Consider the following 26047-nt stretch of genomic DNA (forward strand, 5'->3'; position numbering starts at 1 on the left):
TCCAGTGTGTTGGTTCTTAACCACTCTTCTACACTGGCCTCTCTCTCCAGTAACGAAATTCCTTATGTCTCCCCAAACTGCTACGTTCATTCTAAAGCCACACGACTGCCTTTGGATCAACGCTGCCTACTGCTTTGTGAAAATGCTGACGGCACACACCACGTACCACTCTTTAACACAGCCCACGTCCGAGCTTCACAAACAGGCTGGAACACCCCTCGTGGTCTTTGGGCATCACACACACATACACACACTCTCTCAAGCTCCCCAGAAGAATAAGACTCCTCTCCAGCGTAATAATAAAAATAATAACGCCTAAGAAAGCTTTTTGTTCTTAGCGAGGAGCAGGTGCTTTACAGGCCCTAATTCATTCTATCATCACAGCTGCCCAAGGACAGAGGTGCTGACACTCCCATTTTACACACAGGGGGACTGAGGCCTCAACGTCCTCAGAGAGGCCTTTGTTGACCACCCCACCATGGGTTCTCCTGCCCCTTGAGGTGCCGTCATTAGTAAAGACGGGTCTTCGTCTTCATTTCCCTTTCACTACCCACCTCTTCCCGCCAGCCTACGAGGGTCATGAGAAGGATCTTGTCATTTGCCTATTTATGCAGCATCCAACACCTTTAGTGCCTATCAGGCTCTAAGCAGGTAGCTGAGCAATGGGTACAGGAGCAAAGAAACTGGCTCAGAGGAGACCCACAGCCCAGCTGAAAGCACCGGGACGTGGCCCCGGGCATCCGAGCCCTGCCCCACGCACAGTAACAATGTGTCCACCATCTTGGCTCTCCCTTCTGGAAACCCACCTTCTCAGGAGTGAGTAGTCATCTCTAACCAGGGACAAGGGCCCCTTCTCAGACTTGTCACGTGGCCCTTTCATGGCCCAAACTGGGTAGTGCCGAGCAACTCAGTGTCTGAGGGCTAAGTGTAAGGGTGCTAAATACCACGCATTACGGGCCCTCAGGTGTTTCCGCCAAGAAGGCCACGGGCATCTAAGGAGCCAGCTACACCAGGGCTGGGACAACATGAGGCAGCGAAGCTGGATCCCCCCAAGGAGGCCCTGGGCTGCCTGAGAGGGACTTGCGTTCTGGACGGCTTCGGAGCTCCCTTAACCTTTGGAAGGGCCAGGAGAACCTCAGAGCCACAGGATGAGTCGACAGAACCCAAGCAGGGCTGGGCAGAAGGGAAAACAGTCCCCAACCATGGCGGTTCTAAAGAAACAAATCAGGAAGCCTTGGAGGCGGGTCTCACAGCCCCCAGACTTCCCCCTGGAGGGACAGGTCACCCTGCGGCTGTATCTTCTGCCTCTGGGACCCTGAGGGCTCGGCCGAGCACGAGCAGTTCGCTGTCCTGCGTGGCCCCCACCTGCTCAGGCCGAGACCCCCGGGGAGGACTCGGAGAGGCTCACCGGCTAGCCTGGCCCCACAGGGAGAGCAGAGACCCTCCAGGTGAAAGACCCCTCCCCTCTTCTGTCCAGAGAGCCTCCTCGTGCAACGGCTGCGTCTCCCTTCACTCACGCTCGGCACGAACGGCCATCGCAGGAGGTGGCCTCACGGTGGTTTCCTTTAAGCCTCTGAACTCCCTGACTGTGAACAATGACTACACATTCCTTTCAACCCTGGGAAGAAAGAAACGCTTAAAAATTAACCTCAACAACCAGAAGGTTTAGTCCTGGAAGGAGATTTGTCAGGTTGGCACGACTTCTATTATTATTATTATTATTTTAATTTATTCTTGGCTGCGTTGGGTCTTCGTTGCTGCGCATGAGTTTTCTCTAGTTGCAGTGAGCAGGGGCTACTCTTCGTTGCGGTGCATGGGCTTCTCACTGCGGTGGCTTCTCTTGTGGTGGAGCACAGGCTCTAGGCGTGTGGGCTTCAATAGCTGTGGCGCACGGGCTCAGTAGTTGTGGCTCGTGGGCTCCAGAACACGGGCTCAGTAGTTGTGGCGCACGGGCTTAGCTGCTCCGTGACATGTGGGATCTTCCTAGACCAGGGATCGAACCCGTGTCCCCTGCATTGGCAGGCGGATTCTTAACCACTGTGCCACCAGGGAAGTCCTGGCAGGACTTCTGAAACAAACAGTCCCAGTAGTTACAGAAGTAGCTACGTGCTAGCATGATCCTCAGCACAGACGTTTACAGAGCACTTACTCTGGGCCAAACCCTGTGCTACAAACCTAGCACGTGTGAGCTCATTTGATCCTTACCCCAACCCTTGATAGTCCCACGGTACAAAGAAACTGAGTTCAGAGAGGTTAAATCAACTGCCCATGGTCACACAGCAAGGGAGCACAGGGCCATGACAGGGGCTGGGGGCTCTGCTCTCCAACCTCCCTGTGCTTCATCTCCCATGGGGTGCCTTTCAGTCCAGTCCCTGCTATACTCACCTCACTAATCCCCCCAGGCAGGTCCTCTACTCCTGAACGCTCTGACCTAAGACTATTTCCCTACCCCTTGGCTCAGCTAAAACAGGCAGGTCGCCTCCAAAGACTATGTCCACCAAGGACAACAGTGACATAAACAGTGGAACAGAAAACAAACAGCAAAGAGACATTCCATCCCTCAGACCCAAGTGCTTCCTTCTTACTGTGTTTTAAGACATTTGTACAGACCCTGGCCTGGATTCCCCATCCTCTACCTCCCACCCTCTCTCCCTGAGGAGGAGACCCTCTTAATATGCCCTTACCAGAGCAGCCTTCTGCACATCCAGACATGTCCAAGGTCAAGGCCCAGAGAGTCAGAGAGACTCCCTGGCTACCAGTCTTATCTCTGGTGGGTTAAAGACAGCCACAAATTCTGTGCCACTCTTCCCATTACGACGTAGAATCTACCTCCCTCCCCTTGACTCTGGGCTGGCCTTGTGACTTGCTTTGACCAGAAGAACGCAGCAGAAGTGACACCTTGTCACTTTCGACCCCAACCCTTAAGAGGACCTGCAGGTGAAGACCTAAATAGACATTTCTCCAAAGAAGATATACAGACTGCCAACAAACACATGAAAGAATGCTCAACATCATTAATCATTAGAGAAATGCAAATCAAAACTACAATGAGATATCATCTCACACCAGTCAGAATGGCCATCATCAAAAATTCTAGAAACAATAAATGTTGGAGAGGGTGTGGAGAAAAGGGAACACTCTTGCACTGCTGGTGGGAATGTGAATTGGTTCAGCCACTATGGAGAACAGTATGGAGGTTCCTTAAAAAACTAAAAATAGAACTACCATACGACCCAGCAATCCCACTACTGGGCATATACCCTGAGAAAACCAAAATTCAAAAAGAGTCATGTACCAAAATGTTCATTGCAGCTCTATTTACAATAGCCAGGAGATGGAAACAACCTAAGTGCCCATCATCGGATGAATGGATAAAGAAGATGTGGCACATATATACAATGGAATACTACTCAGCCATAAAAAAACGAAATTGAGCTATTTGCAATGAGGTGGATAGACCTAGAGTCTGTCATACAGAGTGAAGTCAGAAAGAAAAAGACAAATACCGTATGCTAACACATATATATGGAATTTAAGGAAAAAAAGATGTCGTGAAGAACCTAGGGGTAAGACAGGAACAAAGACGCAGACCTACTGGAGAACGGACTTGAGGTTATGGGGAGGGGGAAGGGTGAGCTGTGACAGGGCAAGAGAGAGTCATGGACATGTACACACTAACAAACGTAGTAAGGTAGATAGCTAGTGGGAAGCAGCCGCATGGCACGGGGATATTGGCTCGGTGCTTTGTGACAGCCTGGAGGGGTGGGATAGGGAGGGTGGGAGGGAGGGAGACGCAAGAGGGAAGACATATGGGAACATATGTATATGTATAACTGATTCACTTTGTTATAAAGCAGAAACTAACACACCATTGTAAAGCAATTACACCTCAATAAAGATGTTAAAAAATAAAATAAAATAAAATAAAAATTTAAAAAAAAGAGGGCCTGCAGGTTCCTCTCCCTCTTGTGCCCCCCGCCCCCAGAAGCCAATCACCATGTAAGAAGTCCAACTACTACAAGACCACTGAGCTGTGAGAAAGCCCAAGCCAGCCATGTGGAGGGAGGGAGGCAGACAGACAGACTGACTGCAGGAAGGAGCATGGAGGAACAGACACGACCGGAGAGCCTTCTTGGGACTTCCAGCCCAGCCAGTAGCTGACCACATCCAGGTGAAGCACTGCAGTCAACCCCCAGGAGGACAGAACCACACCCAGCCGAGGCCTGCCCAGATTCCTGACCCACAAAACTGTGCTCTAAGATGGTCTGTTATACAGCAATAGAGAATTGAAACACCATCCCCAAACTGTCCAGGCCTGGGGGATGGGGAGGCAGAGGGCGTATCGCCTTCCCAGGAGACTGACACCAGGAAAGGTCTCCCCCTTCGTGAGTCCGGGACCCTGGGTAAGCAAAGCCTTCCCCTACCAATGACACTGCCAACAAAAGCACTCAATGAACACTGAGCTAAAGGCTTCACAGAGCTGCCTCTGGTCTGCACGCCAACTCACAAGGCAGGTACCATCACTGCACCCATTTGACAGATGCAGACACTGAAGCAGGAAGTCACACACAGACAGAGTAGCAGAGCCAGGACTCAAGCCCAGGCTTGTCCAACTCCAACACTGCTGTTACACGTGATGTGACCTCCCGCAGCCCATCAGCTGCCCCAGGGTCCCCCCAGGAAGTGCACACTCACAGCCCTCTGGGACACAGGTCAGACTTGGCCTCGAGCCACAAAGCACAGCCACTGGGACCAGAAAGGCCACAGTTAGATCCGTTTGGCTGCTGTTCCCTGGGCTCCTGTCAGGTATGAAACCTCCCGTGGTCCCTCAAAGAACGTGTCAGAACTTATCTTCATTTTCATTACAAAGGCAGTTGTGTGTGGATTCTACCAATGTTTGCCGGATCCCCCAAATAATGTCCGTGAAATTAAAGACCATGTCTATTTCGATCAGAGCTCAACGATCAGAGCTCCCTGCCCTTGGCAAATAATCAGTAGTTATTAAATGGATAAATAATGGGAGGAATGAATTCAGCAATGATGAATAAAAGCAAAGAGACAGGGACCTCCCCAGTGGCGCAGTGGTTAAGCATCCACCTGCCAATGCAGGGGACACGGGTTCGAGCCCTGGTCCAGGGAGATCCCACATGCCAGGGAGCAACCAAGCCCGTGTGCCACAACTACTGAGCCCACGAGCCACAACTACTGAGCCCACGTGCAGCAACTACTGAAGCCCACGCGCCTAGAGCCCGTGCTCCACAACAAGAGAAGCCACCGCGATGAGAAGCCCGCACACTGCAACGAAGACCCAATGCAGCCAAAAATAAATAAATAAATTAAAAAAAAAAAAAAGCAAAGAGACAACCAGTTCGTTGGCAGCCTCTCTTCCTGACCAGCCTTTGAGAGCCACAGCTGAGACGTGTTCTCCCAACCTCGGTTCCCAAAGGGCTTTCACGACCTTACAGTAGAAGAGGCTAATTCTAAGGAAAAAGACCTTCCTCCCTCTCAGACTTGAGGTGTGGTACCTCCGGGGGCTGTGGGAAGAGCAGGCAGAAGGTTCTAGAAAGCAGGACGTGGGCCTGAGTTTCTCGCCAAGACTTCCAGTGGGTGGCTTTGGTGGCAGGAGGCGCTCTCTCAAGCCCGGGGAAGAGGCCAGACACGCGCTCCCACCCATCCTCTGGCCTCTGCACACCCTCTTCTAGAATTCACGTCACTGGTTCAAGTGGGGGGCCCCAAGACCAAAGCAGAGCCAGTCTTGCCCCTGGATTGACATATACAGTCAATTCTCACCTTTCACAGCAGTTACATTCTGTAAAGTCACCGTAAACACTGAACAGGCAAATATGGAACCATTACTCCTCGGGGGAATAAAGGTTAGGTTTCTGCGAGCCTCTGGTCACAACATTTTCCTCAACTGATCAACACAAAACCTTGTTCTATACGTTTGTTTAAAGACACCTTATTTAACATATATTGTTGATTCCTTAGCACTGAACTCACAGCCAGCAGCAATGTAACTCACGCCTGAACAAAGCTTATGTAACACCTGTTATTTTCTCTATGAGGCATAGCACAGCCTTCTTGTGCTTCATAGGAACACTAGACAGCCATTGGGGGCCTTTTAAATGACAAAATCACACCCAAAAGGCAAAAAAGTGAGAAAAACGTGGTACTAACTAGCCTGTTACACTAGGAGAGCTGAAACAAGCACACAGCCAGCTGGGAACGCATACCTCGGGCAACTCCAATGTTCACGGCTCTAGGAACTCCCTGGCGGTCTAACGGCTGGGACTTGCACTTCCACTGCCGAGGTCCCAGGTTCAATCCCTGGTTGGGAAACTAGGATCCCGCAAGTTGAGAGGCGTGGCCCAAAACAAACAAACAAAAAAGCAAAAAAAAGTTCACGGCTCTACGCATGTGCACAGATGACTACAGAAGCCACGAGGTTTGGTACGGGGGTTACAAATAAGTTTTAGCGAGTAAGCAAATTTGGAAAGGTGGAATCCACGAGTGAGGACCAAGGGTGGATGCTGAGGGCAACTGGCACTCTTGTAGGGCTGCTGGGCTGGGGCTGCTCATGGCTACACGATCTGCTCTATAGCGAGGCCTGTCTCTGAAAGGAGAGAACAAGGCAAGAAGCAAGGACCGGCAGCAACGTGAGCAAAGGACGAGAGGCAGTTTCCCTTTCTGCTCCCAAGGCCCCAGCTCCTTGGATCTGGTGAGTTACAGAGCATCCTTCTCGGCCACACATTCCAGTATATTCTCCGTTTTGCTTAAGCTGGTTTCTGACCCTTGCAGCCCAAAGATTCCAACTCGTGCTCGGGGCAGTGGGAACTGGGCATGAGATACACTCTCTCTAAAGTGAGGACAGAGGTGACAGAGAAGACTGGGCAATTGGCAGCAAGAGGGGAAAGGCACATGCATATGTACACACACACACACACACACACACACACACACACACGTGCTCCCCAGTCTGCTAGCTGACCAGTGCCACCCGGGATGCAGGGCACCACCAGAAGAAGGTTCTACTGGGACTACCAAATAATTTGCAGAAGCACAGCTGGAAGTGGACGCTCAGGCCCCGGGGATCAGGTGTCACACCTAAATCTAGAACAGATGCCCAGGCAGATGGCAGAGCCAGCAGACATGCACAATTCCACATTTTCAGTCGCTGTGGGAAAATAAAGCCACCGGACCTCATGCAGCAGGATGCAGATTTGCCCTCGGGAGCATCACAGCACCTGCCACACGGAGAACACCTTTGTTGCTTGGGGAAGAAGGAAGAGTATGGGGATCACAAAGGAAGTGGCGAATGCAAAAAGAGGAAGTAGGTGTATTCTAGAAGTGCACTGTCCGATACAGGAGCTATTGGCCAGATACAGCTTGTGAGCACTTGGAACTGAATTGGTCTAAACTGAGATGTTCTGTAGGTATAAGACACACTAGATTTTGAAGACTCAGAACAAAAACAAAAATGTAAAAATCTCATTAATAATTATATTGTGGGGACTTCCCTGGTGGCACAGTGGTTAAGAATCCACCTGCCAATGCAGGGGACACGGGTTTGAGCCCTGGTCTGGGAAGATTTGACATGCCACGGAGCAACTAAACCTGTGAGCCACAAGTACTGAGCCTGCACTCAAGAGCCCACGAGCCACAACTACTGAGCCCGCGTGCCACAACTTCTGAAGCCTGCATGCCTAGAGCCCATGCTCTGTTACAAGAGAAGCCACCACAATGAGAAGCCCATACACTGCAACGAAGAGTAGCCCCCGCTTGTCGCAACTACAGAAAGCCCGCATGCAGCAATGAAGACCCAACACAGCCAAAATTTAAAAAAAAAAAATTATATTGTGTACATGTTGAAATAATACTTTGGATATGCTGAGTTACATAAAACATATTATTAATTTCACCTCTTTCTTTTTTTAGTGTCGTGACTAGAATATTTGAAACTATGCATGTACCCGGCATTGGTGGTTCTCATTATATTTCTTTTAGACAGAGCTGGTCTAGAAGTAGCCTACCTTCACTACAGCAGAATGGAGAGGCAGGTGGGTGGGCAGTGTGGTGGGATGGGGGAAAGAGCAAGTGAGGTCTCTGTTCAGATCTTTTGCCCATTTTTAATTGGGTTGTTTGTTTTCTTATTGTTGAGTTTTAGGGATTCTTTGTATATTCTGGATACAAGTCCTTTATTAGTCACGTTGCGCAAACATTTTCTCCCAGTCTATGCCTTGTCTTTTCAATCTCAACCTAAAGTTTTTATAGCACATAGTGATTGGGGAAATCTGACCTTATTAGTTCCTCTAAAAGCCTTGGTAACCTTTGGTTGACTTGCCTAATTCACTTAACTCACCAGTAATAGGGTATAACTCACAGGTTTATTGTGATGACTGGACACTATACATGAATATCCATACACATGATCACATGGGTACATATGTGCTTATAATACCCAGCATGATGCTGACTCATGGCATATGCTCAATAAATGCAATAATTATTCTGCCTTCAAGGTGTTCCTGTCCTCTTGTCGGCAGTGCCTCCCAGTTCCCCCCCCCAACTCCCCTTAGAGGGTAGCTGGCAGCCAAATGGCAGGCAGAAGGGCTAAGCAGATAGTTAAGAAGGGAGGAGGCATTTCCACGGCTCTGTGAAAAGATTCACCAAGTATGGACACCCTGGGGACAAGGCATTAAATCTTGAAGTGATGGAAAATCTGTGCCACACCTCAGCCACCACATCCAAGTGAATTTGAACATTTACTAACGAAAGTAAGATGAGCCAGCCCATTCAAAACATGGTCCTGGGACTTCCCTGGTGGCACAGTGGTTAAGAATCTGCCTGCCAATGCAGGGGACACAGGTTCGAGCCCTGGTCCGGGAAGATCCCACATGCCATGGAGCAACTAAGCCCGTGTGCCACAACTACTGAGCCTGCACTCTAGAGCCCGTGAGCCACAACTACTGAAGCCTGCACACTTAGAGCCCGTGTTCTGCAACAAGAGAAGCCACAGCAATGAGAAGCCCACACACCGCAGCGAAGAGAAGAGTAACCCCTGCTGGCCGCATCTAGAGAAAGCCAGCATGAAGCAATGAAGACCCAACGCAGCCAAAAAATTAATTTAAAAATTAATTTTAAAAAAAGATTTAAAAAAATAATAAATAAATAAAAATAAAATAGAACAATGGGACTTCCCCGGTGGTGCAGTGGTTAAGAATCCACCAGTCAATGCAAGGAACACGGGTTCGAGCCCTGGTCTGGGAAGATCCCACATGCCACGGAGCAACTAAGCCCATGCGCCACAACTACTGAAGCCCGTGCCTAGAGCCCGTGCTCCGCAACAAAAAAAGCCACTGTAATGTGAAGCCCGCACACTGCAATGAGGAGTAGCCCGTGCTCGCCGCAACTGGAGAAAGCCTGTGCACAGCAACGAAGACCCAAAGCAGCCAAAAATAAATAAATAAATAAATTTTAAATAAATAAATAAAATAGAACGAGCCAAAAGGAAGATGCAAATCAGAACCACAATGAGATATGGTTCCCTCCCACCAGGATGGCTAACATCAAGACAGATAGACAAGGGACTTCTCTGGTGGTCCAGGGGCTAAGACTCCCAGCTCCCAATGCAGGGGGCCAGGGTTCAATCCCTTGTCAGGTGACTAGATCCCACACGCTGCAACTAAAAGTTCGCATGCTGCAACTAAAGATCCTGCATGCCACAAATAAGACCCGGCACGACCAAATAAATAAATATTTGGGAGAAGAAAAAGACAGACGAGAACAAGTGCTGGTGAGGATGTGGAGAAACTGGAACCCTCATACACTGCTGGCGGGAATGTAAAATAGCACAGCCACTTCGGAACACAGCCTGGCAGCTCTTCAAACAAGTGAACAGAGTTACACGTGACCTGGCAAAAACACTCTTAGGCATACACCCGAGAGAATGAAAATATATTCACACAAACCTATGTACACAAATGTTCACAACAGCATTATCCCCAATAGCCAAAAAGTGGAAACAACCCAAATGTCCATCAAGCGATGAACAAACTATGGTCTATCCTTACAATGGAATATCCTTCAACCATGAAAAGGAGTGAGTACTGGTACATGCCACAATGTGGATGCCCACTGACAACAGTATACTAAGTGAAAGTCATCAGGGGCCAAAGGGTAGACAGTCCATTCAAATGAAATGCCCAGAATAGGCAAATCTATAGACAGAGAAAGTAGTTCCTCCTCAAAAAGAAAAGAAAAAAAAAAAAAGTGGTAGATCATGGTGGAAGATATTCACTCAACAGCACACAGTTATTGAGCACCTACTCATGGCACTGGTGCCAGAAGCTAGAAGTACAGAGACCAAACAAGACAACCCCCGCCTTAAGGAACTAGAGTCCAGTCTTTTCATTCCAGACCCAGCTCTGGTCGGCAACTCTGCATAGCCATACATTTTTGGAACCAAGTTCAAAACGGAAGCTCGTCCAGAGCCTTATTCTCGAGCAAGGAAAATGACACCTAACTCACATCCCAGAAGAGAGCCTGTCCTAATAAAACGCATGAGCTGAGCAATCAGAATAACTGCAACTAAATCCCCACGGTTACCCTTGGAAAGCTCCTCAGCTTCCCTCAGCATCAAATTTCTCCTATCAACTTTCTGGGGTTACTGTGAGGCCCCATCAGCAGCCTCGGCCCACAGTACGGGCTCCTAAGTTTTCCGCCAGCATCCAAAGTGGTCCTGTTGATGTCACGGCGAGACACACAGCCTTCAGCCAACAGGGGAATCAAGCTGCTAGATTCGCGGCCTGGGACAGAATAAAGGCAAACCGGGAGGAGAAGGACGCCCAAACAACACTCACAAGACCCTTCATTTGCCTGTGAATTTCATATCTGTAAAAGATGTGAGAGCCCACGGACATCCAGATGCTGGTAGGGGTGGTAGGTGGGCATACAAGTCGGTGAAGCTTTCCTGGGGACAACTGAACTCTATGCCCAGAGCCCTCGACACAGCCTGCCTTCCTCCCAGAAATTCTTCTAGAAATTTATCCTAAGGAAATTAACAGGGATGTGCCTATGAGTTAGATATGAAAATGTTCCCGGGATCACTGTTTGACATGGCAAAATAACAAACTACATAATATACAAGTATAGAAGTTTGGTAAAAAATATACATAAATAAAAATTATGAAATAAGGTAGAGGGACTTCCCTGGTAGCCCAGTGGTAAAGAATCCACCTTCTAATGCAGGAGACGCGGGTTTGATCCCTGGTCAGGGAACTAAGATCCCACATGCCGCGGGGCAACTAAGCCCTCGCGCCACAACTACTGAGCTTGTGCGCCTCAACTGGAGAAGCCACACGTCGTTAACTACAGAGCTCACGCGCCCTGGAGCCTGTGCGCCACAACTACAGAAAGAAAACCCGCGAGTCGCACCTAGAGAGAAGCCCGCGTGCCACAAATGGAGAGAAACCCGAGCAGACCACGCACCGTAACGAAAAGATCCTGCGCGCCTCAACAAAGATCCTGTGTGCTGCGACTAAGACCCGATGCAGCCAAAAAAAAAATTAAGGAAAATAAATAAATTAAATAACAGCTATTAAAAAAAAAAGTAAGGTAGAAAAATATAGCCATTTAAAACAAAAGGGAAGGCATATGCTTGGACTGGAAAGATGTTGACAACTGGAAACCACCTAAGTCTCCATAAGCTAAAGGACAGGTGCATCTATCAAGGTGAACTAATGTAGTAAAAGAACTATGGGCGGTTCAGATAAAGCTACTGATACCGTGTGGATACCTCACAAATAATATACTATTATAAACTGCAGACTAAAATTTTTGAAATAAATGTAAAAAATATGCATGGGAATGACACTTATCAAAGCATGATACTGGTTTCTCCAGGGAAGGAGGGGTATACGTGAGGACTTAACTGTAATATTTAATTTCTTAAAAACAGACAAAAAAGATCCAAAGCAAATTCTACGATGTGTCTGTGTTGATTAGGAGGGTGTATTCATTTCCTATTGCTGCTGTGTAACAAATTACCACCAACGTAGGGCCACCATTTATTATCTTTTTATTATCTTACGGTTCTGGAGGTCAGAAGTCAAATATGGGTCTCACTGGGCTACAATCAAGGTGTCAGCAGGACTCCCTTCCTTCTGGGGGTGCCGGGGAGAGTCTGTTCCCTTGCCTTTTCCAGCTTCTAGAGGCTGCCGGCATCTCTGGGCTCGTGGACCCCTTCCACCTTCAAAGCACTGACTTTATCACTCTAACCTCTGCTTCTGACGTCACATCTCCTCCTCTGACTCTGACCCTCCTCCCTCCTTTTCTTTTTTTTCTTTTTTAAAAATTTTATTATTATTTGTTTTTGGCTGCGTTGGGTCTCCGTGACTGCGCACAGGCTTTCTCCAGTGGCGGCGAGCGGGGTCTGCTCTTCATCCTGGTGCACGGGTTTCTCACTGCGGTGGCTTCTCTTGTTGTGGAGCACAGGCTCTAGGCGCGCGGGCTTCAGTAGTTGTGGCTCGTGGGCTCTAGAGCACAGGCTCAGTAGTTGTGGCCCACGGGCTTACTTGCTCCGCAGCATGTGGGATCTTCCCGGATCAGGGACTGAACCCGTGTCCCCTGCATCGGCAGGTGGATTCTTAACCACTGGGCCACCAGGGAAGTCCCTCCCTTTCACTCATAAGGACCCTTGTGATGACACTGGGCCCACCCAGATAATCCAGAATGATCTCCTCATCTCAAAATCCTTAACTTAATCACATCTCCAAAGAGCCTTTTGCCACATTGGGCAAGAGTCACAGGTTCTGAGGATTAGGATGTGAATACTGGGCTGGGGGGCAGGGTGGTTTATCCCCAGAATAGATAGAAATAATAATAATAATAATAGCAGTAGTCGTAGTAACAGTGGTCGTAATAGCAGCAGCTAACTCTTACTGAGTGCTCTGAGCCGTCCGTGAGGCCCAAAGTGTGCTAGCTAGCTCTCCTAATCCTCATGAGAATGCGGTGAGGAAGGCATTACTATTACCCCATTTTATAGATGGGAAAATGAGAAGCTAAAAAACTTGTCCATGGTCACAAACGTTGTAAGTGACAGAGCCAAGATCTGAACCCAGGCAGTCAGACCCTAGAGGACATGCTCTTAAGTACACAGGCGTTTGTCATCTTTGTCTCTACACCAATCTCAACATTTCAAATAACTCATAAAGAGAAGAAGGTGGTCACAATATAGCACAAAATGAAAAATGCATATTACTAAAGAGTATTATGAAAGGATTATGTTTTGTAAAAATGTAACTGTGTCTTGCAAAAAAAAAAAATCTGGAAGGGTTACACCAAGTGTGAACTCGCATCCCTCTGGGTTGGGGGTGGCGAAGAGTTCGTAATCCTCACCAAAGTTAAAAATCTTTCTACTAGGGGCTTCCCTGGTGGCGCAGTGGTTGAGAGTCCGCCTGCCGATGCAGGGGACACACGTTCGTGCCCTGGTCCGGGAAGATCACACATGCCGCGGAGCGGCTGGGCCCGTGGGCCACGGCCGCTGAGCCTGCGCCTCCGGAGCCTCTGCTCCGCAACGGGAGAGGCCACAACAGTGAGAGGCCCGCGTACCGCAAAAATATATATATATATATTTCTACTAATGGACACATGCGACTTCTTCAAGAAAAACAAAGTAAGAGCCGTTTAATTAGGGGGAAATAAAACCACGTCAGAGGGACCTTGCTGGGAGCTGTCTTCAACAGGAGATGGGTGTAACTTTCACCATCGGCCACCCCAGCTCAGGCCCTTCTTGCCTCCCCAGGGACATCGGTCCTCCCCCGGCCAGGTCCCTGCTCCCACCAGCAGAGGCTGGCAGCAGGCCAGGAGTGGCCTGGAGTGGCCAGGCATGGCAGGCAGGTGACACCTGGCCGGTGAGATCCAATCGGACTGAGAAGCTGAGGCAGGGAGCCCCCGGCGGGCCCCCAGTCCTGAGGTGCGTCTGCCCCTGTGAGTCCTGGAGGCCTCCTCCGGCCATATCGCTCTCGACTGTGCGCTGCTGACTCTAACTGCTAGTTTCCATTCTACTGATCAGCAAGTTCCCAGGCTCTTCCTTCTCAGAACAGAGTCCTTCACACACACTTTACCCCTCAAAACTCACTCCCAACCATGGCCACCGGCACACCTCGTGTAAGATGAAAGCATCTTACAGCTTCTCCCTACTGTGCCAGGAGGGTGCAAGAGGCCCTCCTGCTCTAAAGTGGCATCAGCACCGATTCTGTTTACGAAACTTCACCGCTGCCCTGTGGACGCTCCTCCTCCAACTCCCGGCCTCCCTGGACTTGCGGAGGGAGAAAGGCAGGGAGCTGGGCTGCCCGCTGATGGCCAGGCTCAAACCCAAGGGACCTTAACCCTGTAGGACCCCTACCCACACGCGTCAGGAGGGGCCTCTACATGGGTGGGCTACACGACGGCCGCCCCCAGCGCCCCCAGGCACACACAGATGCGGCACACACAAGCTCTGTCAGGTACCTACCATGCGTGTCAGAGGCACTTACAAATGTAATCCTCACTACCATCCTACAGGGTAGCCCAGCCATTCATTACCCATCTCATGCATGAGGAGACTGAGGCAAGCACAGGCCCAGGCCAGAAGCATCAAGTGTGGTTAGAGAAGCTGTCACAGAGCTGTCCTATCCTAACCCCAGACGCTGCCACCTCTGGGGAGAGAGAAGGGGACAGAGGCTGAGAGGGCAGCCAGGGGTGGTTTCCTGGATCTATCTGCTGACCACGTCTCTGAGAAGCACCCACTGCGGGTCAGGTGTGGGCCAGGTGCTGGGATGCCTCCCTGGTGATCAGAAGCCGTGGGCCCCAGCCTCCCGGAGCTCACAGTGTGTGGGGTGACAGGCACCGAGGGCCTGGCTCTGGGGTCAGGCATTGCCGGGGGCAGGAAAAGTCAACACCAGGATTTCTGGCTTCAACCTCAAGGTGCACAGCACTCAGGTCTCTTCCAAGGCAAAACAAGACGTGTCACTTCGCCCGCCTGACGTGGAAAAATGTTCGTTTACAGCGAAGACAGACGGGGGTAGGGGTGAGGGTGGGCTGGGGAGGGTGGAGGGGGAGGCAGATTATTTTCTTTCCTACAGGATTCACCAGGGGCTGCCTTTTAATAGCTCCCTCCCCTAGTCAGACATGCGTAAGAGATCCAACCTGCACCCACTGTCGGGGACCCTCTAATTGCGTGAAGCGGGAACACGTATGCCTCCCAGGGCTTGGCACTACAGCACAGACGCTCCCTGTGCCGGCCCTCTGGCTTCAGATGTGTCCACACTGCAGCTGCCCCTCTCTCCTGTCCTCTCCTCCCCAACGGCCAGATGGACTTCTGGGCTGGGACACCGAGATCCCCAAAAGCCAGACCGAAAGAGAGTCCTGTCCACACCTCCACAGCCATTGGGAGCACAGGGAACTGGATGGACCACAACTAACCAGACATGCACAGCGTCCTCCAAAGGGGAGGCTTGGTTACTAGGAGAGGATTCAAGGGATGTACTTCCAAGAGACGGGCGAGAAGCCTGAGCCATGGTAACGAGAGCAAACCTCACATAGCGCTTCCCCTACCTTTCTAAGTGATTTACCTTCAGGAGCTCATCTGATCCTCCTGAAGACCCTATAAGGTGGGTACTGTCATTCTTCCCATTTTACAGGTGAGGAAACAGAGGCACAGAGAGGGAAGTCTCTTGCCCAAGCCACAGACTTGGGACTCAAACCCAAGCAGGCTGGCTCCAGTCCCCACGTTTAACCAGCATACAACACTGCCTCTCACACCCTCACAGCCAAGACCAATGCAGCCAGGAACTGAGATGACACTTGGAATAAAGCAAGGGCTCTCAAATTCCTTTACAACAAACTCCAGCTTGTCCATATTATCTGCGGCCACGTGGATACATCAGCCGCTGGGTTCACCTCCCTGCCCCTCGGGCTCCTTTCAAAGGGGAGTGTGTTAGTCTGCTAGGGATGCTGTAGCGAAACACCCCCAACTGGGTGGCTTCAACAACAGAAATGTACTGTCTCCCGGTTCAGATCAAGGTGTTGGCAGGGTGGCTCCTTCTGTGGCTGTGAGAGGGAATCGGTTCCCTGATTCCCTCCTGGCTTCCCAGGATGTCGGCAACCCTCAGTGTTCCCGAGCTTACAGAGGCATCGTCGTGTGTGTGTGTGTGTGTGTGTGTGTGTGTGTGTGTGTGCACGCCCTCTTCTTATAAGGACACCAGTCATATGGGATTAGGGGCCCATTCGTGTGCCAGCATGACCTCATCTTAACTAATTACATCTGCAAAGACCCTATTTCCAAATAAGGTCGCCTTCTGAGGTCCTGGGGATTAGAGCTTCAACACATGAATTTGGAAGGGAGACACAATTCACCCATAACAGGGACCCATCTCTGCCCAGAGTCCTGAAGAAGCCAGACCATGTTCTCTAGCAGGAGACCCGTCTAACCCACCCTCCACACCAAAGCTGACCGGAGATGACACTGGTCTCAAGGGCAGCCAACCCCCGAGCACGGGCTCAGAAGACCCAGCCAATCAGAGGCATCCATCGTTGGGAGGCTGGGACCCAAAGCCTTCACTGATGGGCCGACACTGTCAAAGTGGAGAGCTTTGCTGGGGAGGGTCTAGCCATGACTATGAGGAAACCTAAGACGGCCGACAAAGCCCATCTATGGAGAAACGTCACCACCAGCAGCTCTTGTCACAGATGGGATGGGAGAGTCCTCAGTGCCATCACCTCCCCTTCCCAGGAGGCCCAGTGCAAAGGCTCTTCATTTCCCTGAATTCCTGCAAGAATCCCTAAATCACTGCAATCATTCTATTCTCTGGCCATCAGTGGGGCTCCTACAGCCACCTCTGCATCTTCCAAAATTAGGGGCCGTGGAAGAGCCTGGGGGACACCTGACAAGCCCCTTTCCCATTCTTCCTGGCACACAACTGGGCCACGTTTCCCAGCATCCTTTGTAGCCAGTCACATGCCAAGTTCTGGTCAATGGAAGATGGGAGGGAAGAGGCACATCAGTTCCAGAAATGACCCCTAACACCTCCTAAGCCATCCCCCACTCTTCCTCTTCCACCACATGCTGGCCGAAGAGAAGACCCTGCAGTGGCCTCAGATGCCTGAGGGGACAGTGGTACCACCAGACAGCAGAGCCCCACCCCCCAATCCCACTAGACCATGACCTGAGCGAGAAACTTGCATGAGATCAAGAAATCACTTGTCACGGCTGTTAGGCTAACCTGACTAATACAGAAGCTTTATTGCTGTGCCCTCTGCCCAGAATGCTCTCCCCTTAGAGCTTCTCATGGCTCCCTTATCACCTTTCAAGTTCTCAGCTCAAATGTCACCTCCATGGAAATGCTCCCCTGAGGCGTGGCCTCCTAAAACAGCGCTCTTCACCGGTGACTCTTTGCCAAGGTGCCCTGCTTCTTCCTTTCTTAGCACCCAACACGATCCAGAATGACTGGGTGATTAGCCTGGCTTTTTCTGCCTTTCCCGTGGCACTGTAAGCGCCTCTGGGGGTCCACACTGTCCCGCTCACCACGCTGTCCCCAGGTTTGAGCACCACGCCCGACACACACCAAGCCCTCTGAGTGTTTGCTAAACCAACAGACGGCTGAATTCTCATCACACCAAGTGATGGTCATCCAGGGCAGAAGACAGCCCTTGAACACAGAAACCAATTCCTCCACTGACCAGCATACAGGCAGGTCTCCATCAATGTCAGGAATGAAAACAAGAGCTCTATTTCTCACACCAGCAGGCTCTGCCCTAGGGAATCCGCACCCCAGAAGAGGAGGAGGACAACCCATTCGGGTGCAGGAAAGAAACAAGGATCTCGTCACATAAATGCAAGTTCTCATATTCACGTCATCCTTTCCACAATGCCACTTCCCTTCACGTCGGAGGCGGACAAGAGCAGCAGATGCCTGAGCACCTACCTCCTCTGTGCCCAGCACTGCTGAAAGCAGGTTACATGTATTACTTCATTTAATCCTCACAAAAGCCTTAGGAGACAGGTTCTTTTACTATTCTCATTTTACAGACTTGGAAAAGAGGCACAGAGAGGTGACATGAATGGTCCAAGGTCACCCTCCAGTGAAGAGGCAGGGCTGGGATCTGAAGGCAGGCACTCGGGCTCCAGAGCCTGTGCTGTTACCATAACTGCACATCTATAATCAAAAATTGTATGTACACACACACACACACACACACACACACACACACAAAATGGAATATTACTCAACCATAAGAATGAAATAATGCCATGTGTAACAAGACAGATAGACCTAGAGATTATCATACTAAGTGAAGTAAGCCAAACAGAGAAACACAAATACCATAGGATATTACTTATATGCGGAATCTTAAAAAAAAAAAAAAAAAAGATACAAATGATCTTATATACAAAACAGAAACACACTCACAGACACAGAAAACAAACTTATGGTCACCAAAGGGGAAAAGGGGCAAGGGACAAATTAGAAGTTTGGGACTAACATATACACACTACTATATATAAAAGAGATAGGGCTTCCCTGGTGGTGCAGTGGTTGAGAGTCTGCCTGCCGATGCAGGGGACACGGGTTCGTGCCCCGGTCCGGGAAGATCCCACATGCCGCGGAGCGGCTGGGCCCATGAGCCATGGCCACTGAGCCTGTGCGTCCGGAGCCTGTGCTCCGCAATGGGAGAGGCCACAACAGTGAGAGGCCCGCGTACCGCAAAAAAAAAAAAAAAAAAAAAAGAGATAACCAACAAGGACCTACTCTATAGCACAGGGAACTATACTCAATACTTCGTAATAACCTATAAGGGAAAAGAATCTGAAAAAGAAGAGATATATGTATAACTGAGCCACTTTGCCGTACACCTGAAACTAACACAACATTGTAAATCAACTATACCTCAATTAAAAAAGAAAAAATTTTCTTTAAAAAGAAAAATAAGTTTGTACACACTGGGGGCACTGGTGTAATCTTATTTCTGACGGGACACTTGACTGACAGAGCTTGGGAACCACTTTCAGACAATGGATTTCTTCTTAGACAGAAGATGCCAGTGGAAAAAAAAAACACCTATTTCTCCATCGTTTGAAAAACACTTTGTTAAAATAAGAACTTGGCAAAATACTTTTTTTAAAAAGATGGGTAAGAAGCTCAAGGTTGGATTTCAGAAGAAGCCAGGATACAGGACGAGCCCATTTCAGCGCCCCTGGCCGTGTCCGCACTTGTCTCCACCGTGGGGTCTCCAGCAGGCATGTCTGGCTCCCCGCTAACCAGGCACCTCTCGAGTCTCCTTCCCCTGGCACCTCAGCACCAGGCAGAGCGTGTCCTCTGCGCGAATAGGAACCGGTGCCTTCCCTCCTGTCGTAACGAAACCTGAACGAAGCTGTCATTCTTAGGTCCCCAGCAGGGTGCTTCTCTATCCCATACAGCACTCAGACATCTCTGATATCATGTAAGAGGAGACAGCAACACAGAGCAGAAGACTTGCGACTCTGAAGGCAGGTTGAACGAAGGCAAACTGTAGTTCTGCCCCTTCCTGACTGTGTAGCCTTGGGCATGTCACCTAGTCTCCCCAGGACTCGGTTTCCTCGTAATAAAGTGGGGATGATTCCTGCTTCCTGTTCACAGGGTCACAGGCAAGCCAAGGACCTCACACCAGGGAAACAGAACAGCTCCTATTTGCGAGAATCCCTCATTCACGGGCCGCCACCACTTGCCAAAAATAAGCAGACGGAGAAAACACGCGTAAGCAGAAGTGAAAACTTGAGGATAAAGGGCCCATTCAGTCGAAATGGACATGCTCCACGTCCTCAAAGGCAGCTCATTGCACAGCTGGCCCCATCCACACTCCACAAACAGCTGGCATCACATTGGCTCCTGAGACGCATTCCAGACCGGCCTCCCAGATGGACAACATGCAAGAGGACCCCAAAGGTTCAACTCAGAAAGGTCCCCAAGCGGGCTCCTTTCCAGCTGGCGTCTGCGCAGCTGGTGCCCCTGGAAAAAAAGAAAAACCAGAGAGGCAGCACTTCCCGGCATGAGCTCCCTCCCGACATCCAGAGCCTCAGGAGCCAGTGCAGGAAGGAACCCAGGGCACCACCTTGCCCATCAGCCTTGGAAAGTAAACGGGAGAATGACAGCCACGTCTTGTGAGTGTCTGGCTGGAGACCATCGTCTTTATTAGAAGCCAGGCCTTGGGACTCCCATCCATTAAAATATGTACCTTTTATATACAGATAAAACATGTGCATATAAAAAAGTACATAAGGACTTCCCCTGGTGGTGCAGTGGTTAAGAATCCGCCTGCCAATGCAGGGGACACGGGTTTGAGCCCTGGCCCGGGAAGATCCCACATGCCGCGGAGCAACTAAGCCTGTGCGCCGCAACTACTGAGCCCGCGCGCCACAACTACTGAAGCTCGCACGCCTAGAGCCCGTGCTCCCCAACAAGAGAAGCCACCACAGTGAGAAGCCCACGCCCTGCAATGAAGAGGAGCCCCTGCTTGCCGCGACTAGAGAAAGCCTGCACGCAGCACTGAAGACCCAACGCAGCCAAAAATAAATAAATTTATTAAAAAATAATTTTAAAAATAAAAAAGTACATATAATAAAATCCATTTGATTCTCACCCTTATCTTATCGGTAGGGACTATTATCATTTCACTTGACCAACAGGGAAACAGGCACAGAGAGGTCAAACAACCTGCCTTGGATCACGCAGCACCTAGTATTTGGTCAAGCAGGGAGTTGAGCTACAAGTCTGGATCCAGAGTCCAGCTGTTCTCATGGTCACTTGGCTCCAAGGTGGCTGCCGTCAACTTTTCCCCGCCCTGGACGTGCAAGCCTCGCCCTCCCCAAGAGGAGACTTCCCATGCTCTGAACCTGAGCTGGCCCTGGTGACCTGAGCACGTGACTTTCTGGGAGTTCTCGGGCTAAGTCATAAGAAGCCCAGCAGCTTTGGCCTGGGACTCTTGGGACACGCACCCAGGGGGGACACCAGGCACCATGTAAGAAGTCCAGCTACCCTGGGACTGCCACGCAGCAGGTGCTCAGCCAACATTTCCAGCTGAGTCCAGGCTTCCAGCCATCACCACCACAGCACCAGACATGGGAGTAAAGGTTCTGGAACCTTTCAGACCAGGTGACATGCCAGTTGAGTGCCACCTCAGTCCAGGCCACATAGAGTAGAAGAACCATCCAGCTAAGCCCTGTCCGAATCACTGACCCCCAAATCTACGCACTTGCATCCAATGGCACCTACGGACCCCACTTCAGGGCAGGCGTCCTGCTGGCCACCTGACAAGCCCCTCCCTTAACTCTCCACATAAGCAGCTCCTCTGCTATGAGGCCTCCTCCCATTCCCGACCACCCCCCATCCCCACTGAGGGGGACAAGAGCCTTCCTTCCTCGCCAAGTACCCAGCGCAGACCTGCACTGTGTACCGACCACACGATCCTGCAATTCCCAGTTGCTTCATCTGTTCCCTCCAGGGCAGGGACTCCATCCTTCCTCCTCTCTCTTAGCAGAAGTTAGCACCCAATATGACAGCAAATATGGGCTGAATACATGACACAGCTCCGTCATGACAGGGTCCAAAGAGAAACCCGAACATACCCAGTGCCATTTTACGGTTCTAAGCAAAGCAAACGCGTGACTTTAGACCAGGGCTTCTTAACCTTGGCACCACCGACACTTTATATGGGATCATTTTGTTTTGGTGGGGGCGGGGACTGTCCTGTGCATTGTAAGGTGTTTAGCAGCACCCCTGGCCCCAATCCACTAGATACCAGAAGCTACCCCCCAAATAATCACAACTAACAGTATCTCCAGGCATTGCCAGATGCCCCTGAATGGGTGGGGGTGGGATTGCCCCCGCTGAGAACCACTCGCTGCTTTGCACAGTGGGACCCCTGGGTGTCTACCTTCAGCCAGGCCTGAAAGGGGTGTTGTGACAGCTGTCCAAAGGTCACAGGCTGCTTGCCAATTACCCCAGGACCACACGCTCGTGCTCCCTCCTGTTTGCCTGCCCCTTGCAGACGCCACAGTAACCTGGAGGATCCCGCTAACTAGGACCGCTGAAGCAACACTACAGCTGTGGGGGGGTCCCCCCAGGACACCCCTATGTCAGGAGGCTGAAAATGCGGTGCTGAGAGTCCCCATCTAGGGCCCAAAGGCCTATTCTTTCTAAGTGGTCAGGGGAGCGCCTTTTCTAAGCTCTTTACTCCCAAATTGGGTTTTCTGTTGCTTTACGAACACTACTGACACAGCCATAGCGCACAGACTTGCCAGCGCACGTCCAAAAATGCAAACGTGTTCACATCATCCCTCTTCTGAAAACACTTCGGTGGATCCCTACTGCTCTCCAGAAGAGGTCCAAACACCTAAGCAAGACCCTGCTGCCCCGGACAAGCTGGATGCCACTCGTCATCAACAGCCAATGGCAAAAGTAACAGCAGCAGTTGCCACTGGTCCAGGGCTTACCCTGTGCCGTTCATCATGTTCGACCCTCTGATGTATCGACTCATTTACTCATGCCCAACTGTAACCGTGTGCATGGATACCAATATTACTCCCATTCTGCAGATAAGAGAATTAGATCTCAGAAAGTGCATGTAACTTGCCCTGCGGTCACATGGCAAAGCTCATCAAATGTGCTGGAAGTCAAGCTCCACACTGCTTGTACCTAATCCAACAATGTAGGCTCCGTGAGGACTGGAGTCTAATGTAATTCCTGCTGTATCTCCAGGACCTAGAATAGTGCCTGGGAGAGCAGGCATTCAAATATAGATGGATGGAGGTAAGGAAGGATGGGTGGAAGGAAGGATGGGTGGAAGAAAGGAAGGAGGGAAGGAAGGAAGGATGGAGGGAGGGAGGGAGGGAAGGGTGGATGGACCGATGGAAGGATGGAGGGAGGGAGGGAGTCTCTAGAGCAGTACCTACCAAACCTGGCTAGCTACCAGGATCACCTGGGGAGCCTATTAAAATACTGAATCCCAACCAACCTGGTGAATGACAGACCTCCTCAGCCACTCCAAGGAGGAGGAGGAACTGCTTTTGGTTAATGCGTGGGGAGAACTATAGCGTGTGGATCTCAAGAGGCAAAATCCTGTCTCACACCCATCAGAACTTTCGGGAGAAAGTTCCAGTAGGCTGTATCTTTAAATGCTCCCCCCAGGTGTTTCCGATGTTCAGCCCCCAGAAGAGGAGGGACCAGCCATCCACTCTCAGTGCAGGACACCTGTATTTACCATCCATGCCCTTTCATCCCCAGGCAGGCCCCCACCCCCGCCCCAGCTGCCACAGGTCTCTGGGCCACCTGGGAGGTGGAGTGTGGCCAATGCAAACCAAACTGGGAGGAGAGTTTGCTGCCTCCAGACACGGGCACTTTCAAAGCCGGGCTTCTGGCTCTGTGCCACCGGAGGCCTGCTCGGCTCCAAAGCTAGGAGAAACCTTTTGGAAAGCTACTTAACCTCACTCATGTTAAAAGAAATCACACGAAGAACTGCACCGAGCTATCAGAGACCACCTGTGAACAGCCAAGTTCAGAACCCCACGGCAGAGTGGATGAGGGTGTGGGGAACGGGAGGTACCCTCAACACCTCGTGGGCCTCTGTGGGATGTTCTCCAACTGTCCTTTCAAAGTTAAAATAGCCTGTACCCTTTAACTCAGAAATAACAGGTACAGGAAGCTGTCCTTCAGGTAAACACAAAATACGTGTGCATGAAAGCATAACGCAAGGATGACCCTCACACACAGCTGGTGGGAAGGTAAAATGGTGCCACAACTGGGAAAAGAGTCTGGCAGTTCCTAGAATGATTAACAAAGCTACCATACTGACCTAGGAGCAATGCTACTCCCAGACAGATACCCGAGAGAAATGAAAACACACAGCCATACAAAAAAATCACTCATGAATGCTCACAGCAGCAGGGTTCATGGTAGCCAGAAAGTGTAAACAACCCAAATGTCCACCAACAAATGATGGATCAACAAACTGTGGAATATCTATGCAGTGGAATATTACTCAGCCACATAAAGGAGGGACGTATTGAGACACACCGCAACGTGGACGAACCTTGAAAACACTGGGAAACATTGTGTTAAGTAAAAGCAGCCGGTCACAAAAGGCCAGATACTATATGGTTCCTTTTAGAGGAAATCTCCAGAACAGGGACCTCTATAGAGATAGAAAGGAGATTAATGATTACTTAGGGCAGGAGAGGTGGATGAGGAACAGAGGGATGGCTAAAAGGTACAGGGTTTCTTTTTGGCGTGATGAAAATTGTGGTAGTGGTTGCACATATCAGAATACACTGTTCATTTTAAATGGATGAATTATATGGTATGTGAACTGTATCTCCATAAATCTGTTACCAAAAAATTTTTTTAAAAACTAGAATCCGGGCTTCCCTGGTGGCGCAGTGGTTGAGAGTCCGCCTGCCGATGCAGGGGACACGGGTTCGTGCCCCGGTCCGGGAAGATCCCACGTGCCGCGGAGCAGCTGGGCCCGTGAGCCATGGCCGCTGAGCCTGCGCGTCCGGAGACTGTGCTCCGCGGCGGGAGAGGCCACAGCAGTGAGAGGCCCACGTATCACAAAAAAAAAAAAAAAAAAAACTAGAATCCAAGTATAGTCACTGCAGCTAATAACAAAAGACCGGAAAGACCCAAAGTGTCCGTCTCTAGGGGTTAAACTGTTACACTGTAGCCAGAATGCTATGTGGCCATGAAAGATAAAGGCAGCTCAACAGGCCAATAGTAAACCACCTCCAAGATAATTGTTAAATTAAAAAAAGAAATCAAAGTGCAGAGGTGTACGTAGTAGGTACCCATTCATGTAGGAAACACAATGCACACGTCACACGAGCACAGAATACTTCTGGAAGACCAAAGAACTTGGTAATGAGCTTGCCCCTGGAGCAAGACATGGGCTGGGGAAGAGACACTTATTTAGAATCGTCTCATTCTCCCCCAAGTGTACGTTTTAATTCCTCAATTAAAAAGTAGCCAATAAAAAAGTCAAATTAAACAAGTCTCTGCAACTGAAAATTGCTTAAGTCTCCTAACTCTGTTTGTTAAAAACAGTCTTAGAAACTTTAGGGACTGAGCCAATTGCCGAATGTAAAGAGGATGGGGAGAAGAAGATGCCTCCACCTGGACCAGAACTTCACTTGAGAGCTACAGAACATTCAGCAGTGCGCTCTGTCCACCTGGAGCTAAAGCACAGGCTTCTCACTCTGCTCGTCTGGCTACCAAGCTATGAGTTTCCACAAGCTCTGGCCAGTTAAGCCCTCAAAGGGCAGACGGCTTGACCATCAGCTCGAACCAAATGGTCCCCGATGCTGTGAGACAGGGAGCCCAGCCCCTGCCATCCCGGGTGAGCTGTCTGGATGTCATTTCCAAGTTGGCCCACGCAGGTTCCTGTTCCTTCACCTGCTGTTTCCTGGCTAACTTCCCCCACCTGCTCTGAACCCATTCAGAGACCCAGACAGAGCGGCCCCACTTTCACTTTCAGAAGGTATCAAACCGACAACAACTGCCGTGACCACTGGTCTGGGCAGGAAGGGGAGGAGGTACTCACGGAAGCCCTCGATCTTATCGGCCGTCTTGCTCCAGGCCACTTGCTGGGTCTCCATGATCACCTGGACAGTCCTCCGCTCCGGGGTGGACTTGCGGAAGCTGAACACCGTCATCACCGTGCCCAGCTCCAGGGCCCTCTTGATCTGACTCTTCTCGTACTCCGGAAGGGCGTCCACATTGACCGTGGTGCTCATGGTTGCCAGCTCCAGGGGGAGGCAAGGAGTGAGAGAACGAGGGAGGCTGGAAGGGCGGAATAAAGGAGGGAACTGCTTTTAGTTAACTGAGTGGGATTTGGCTTCGACTTCAAGAGTGAAGATCCTGTCTCATGCCCATCGGGATGAGTTTGGGGAGAAGGTTCTAGTGGCGGAGACTTGCTGGCCGCTCAGAGAGCCCAGGCAGGACACACAGAGGTTTAAATGGAAGTGAGGTGTGGGTGGAGCCCT

At 50.4% G+C, this 26047-nt stretch overlaps 1 protein-coding gene across 1 annotated transcript in view; it reads right to left on the bottom strand.

The window, feature by feature from the left end:
• Window positions 1–26047, bottom strand: part of PLCG2 (phospholipase C gamma 2) — a 146280-nt gene that overhangs the window by 114597 nt on the left and 5636 nt on the right. The window contains exon 2 of the mRNA XM_004280106.4: window positions 25606–25844. Coding sequence (XP_004280154.1) covers window positions 25606–25798 — 193 coding nt within the window. The 5' untranslated portion in view covers window positions 25799–25844. The remainder of the gene's footprint in view (window positions 1–25605; window positions 25845–26047) is intronic.

The sequence above is a fragment of the Orcinus orca genome, chromosome 20, assembly GCF_937001465.1.
Source record: "Orcinus orca chromosome 20, mOrcOrc1.1, whole genome shotgun sequence".
In the NCBI taxonomy this organism is placed as follows: domain Eukaryota; kingdom Metazoa; phylum Chordata; class Mammalia; order Artiodactyla; family Delphinidae; genus Orcinus; species Orcinus orca.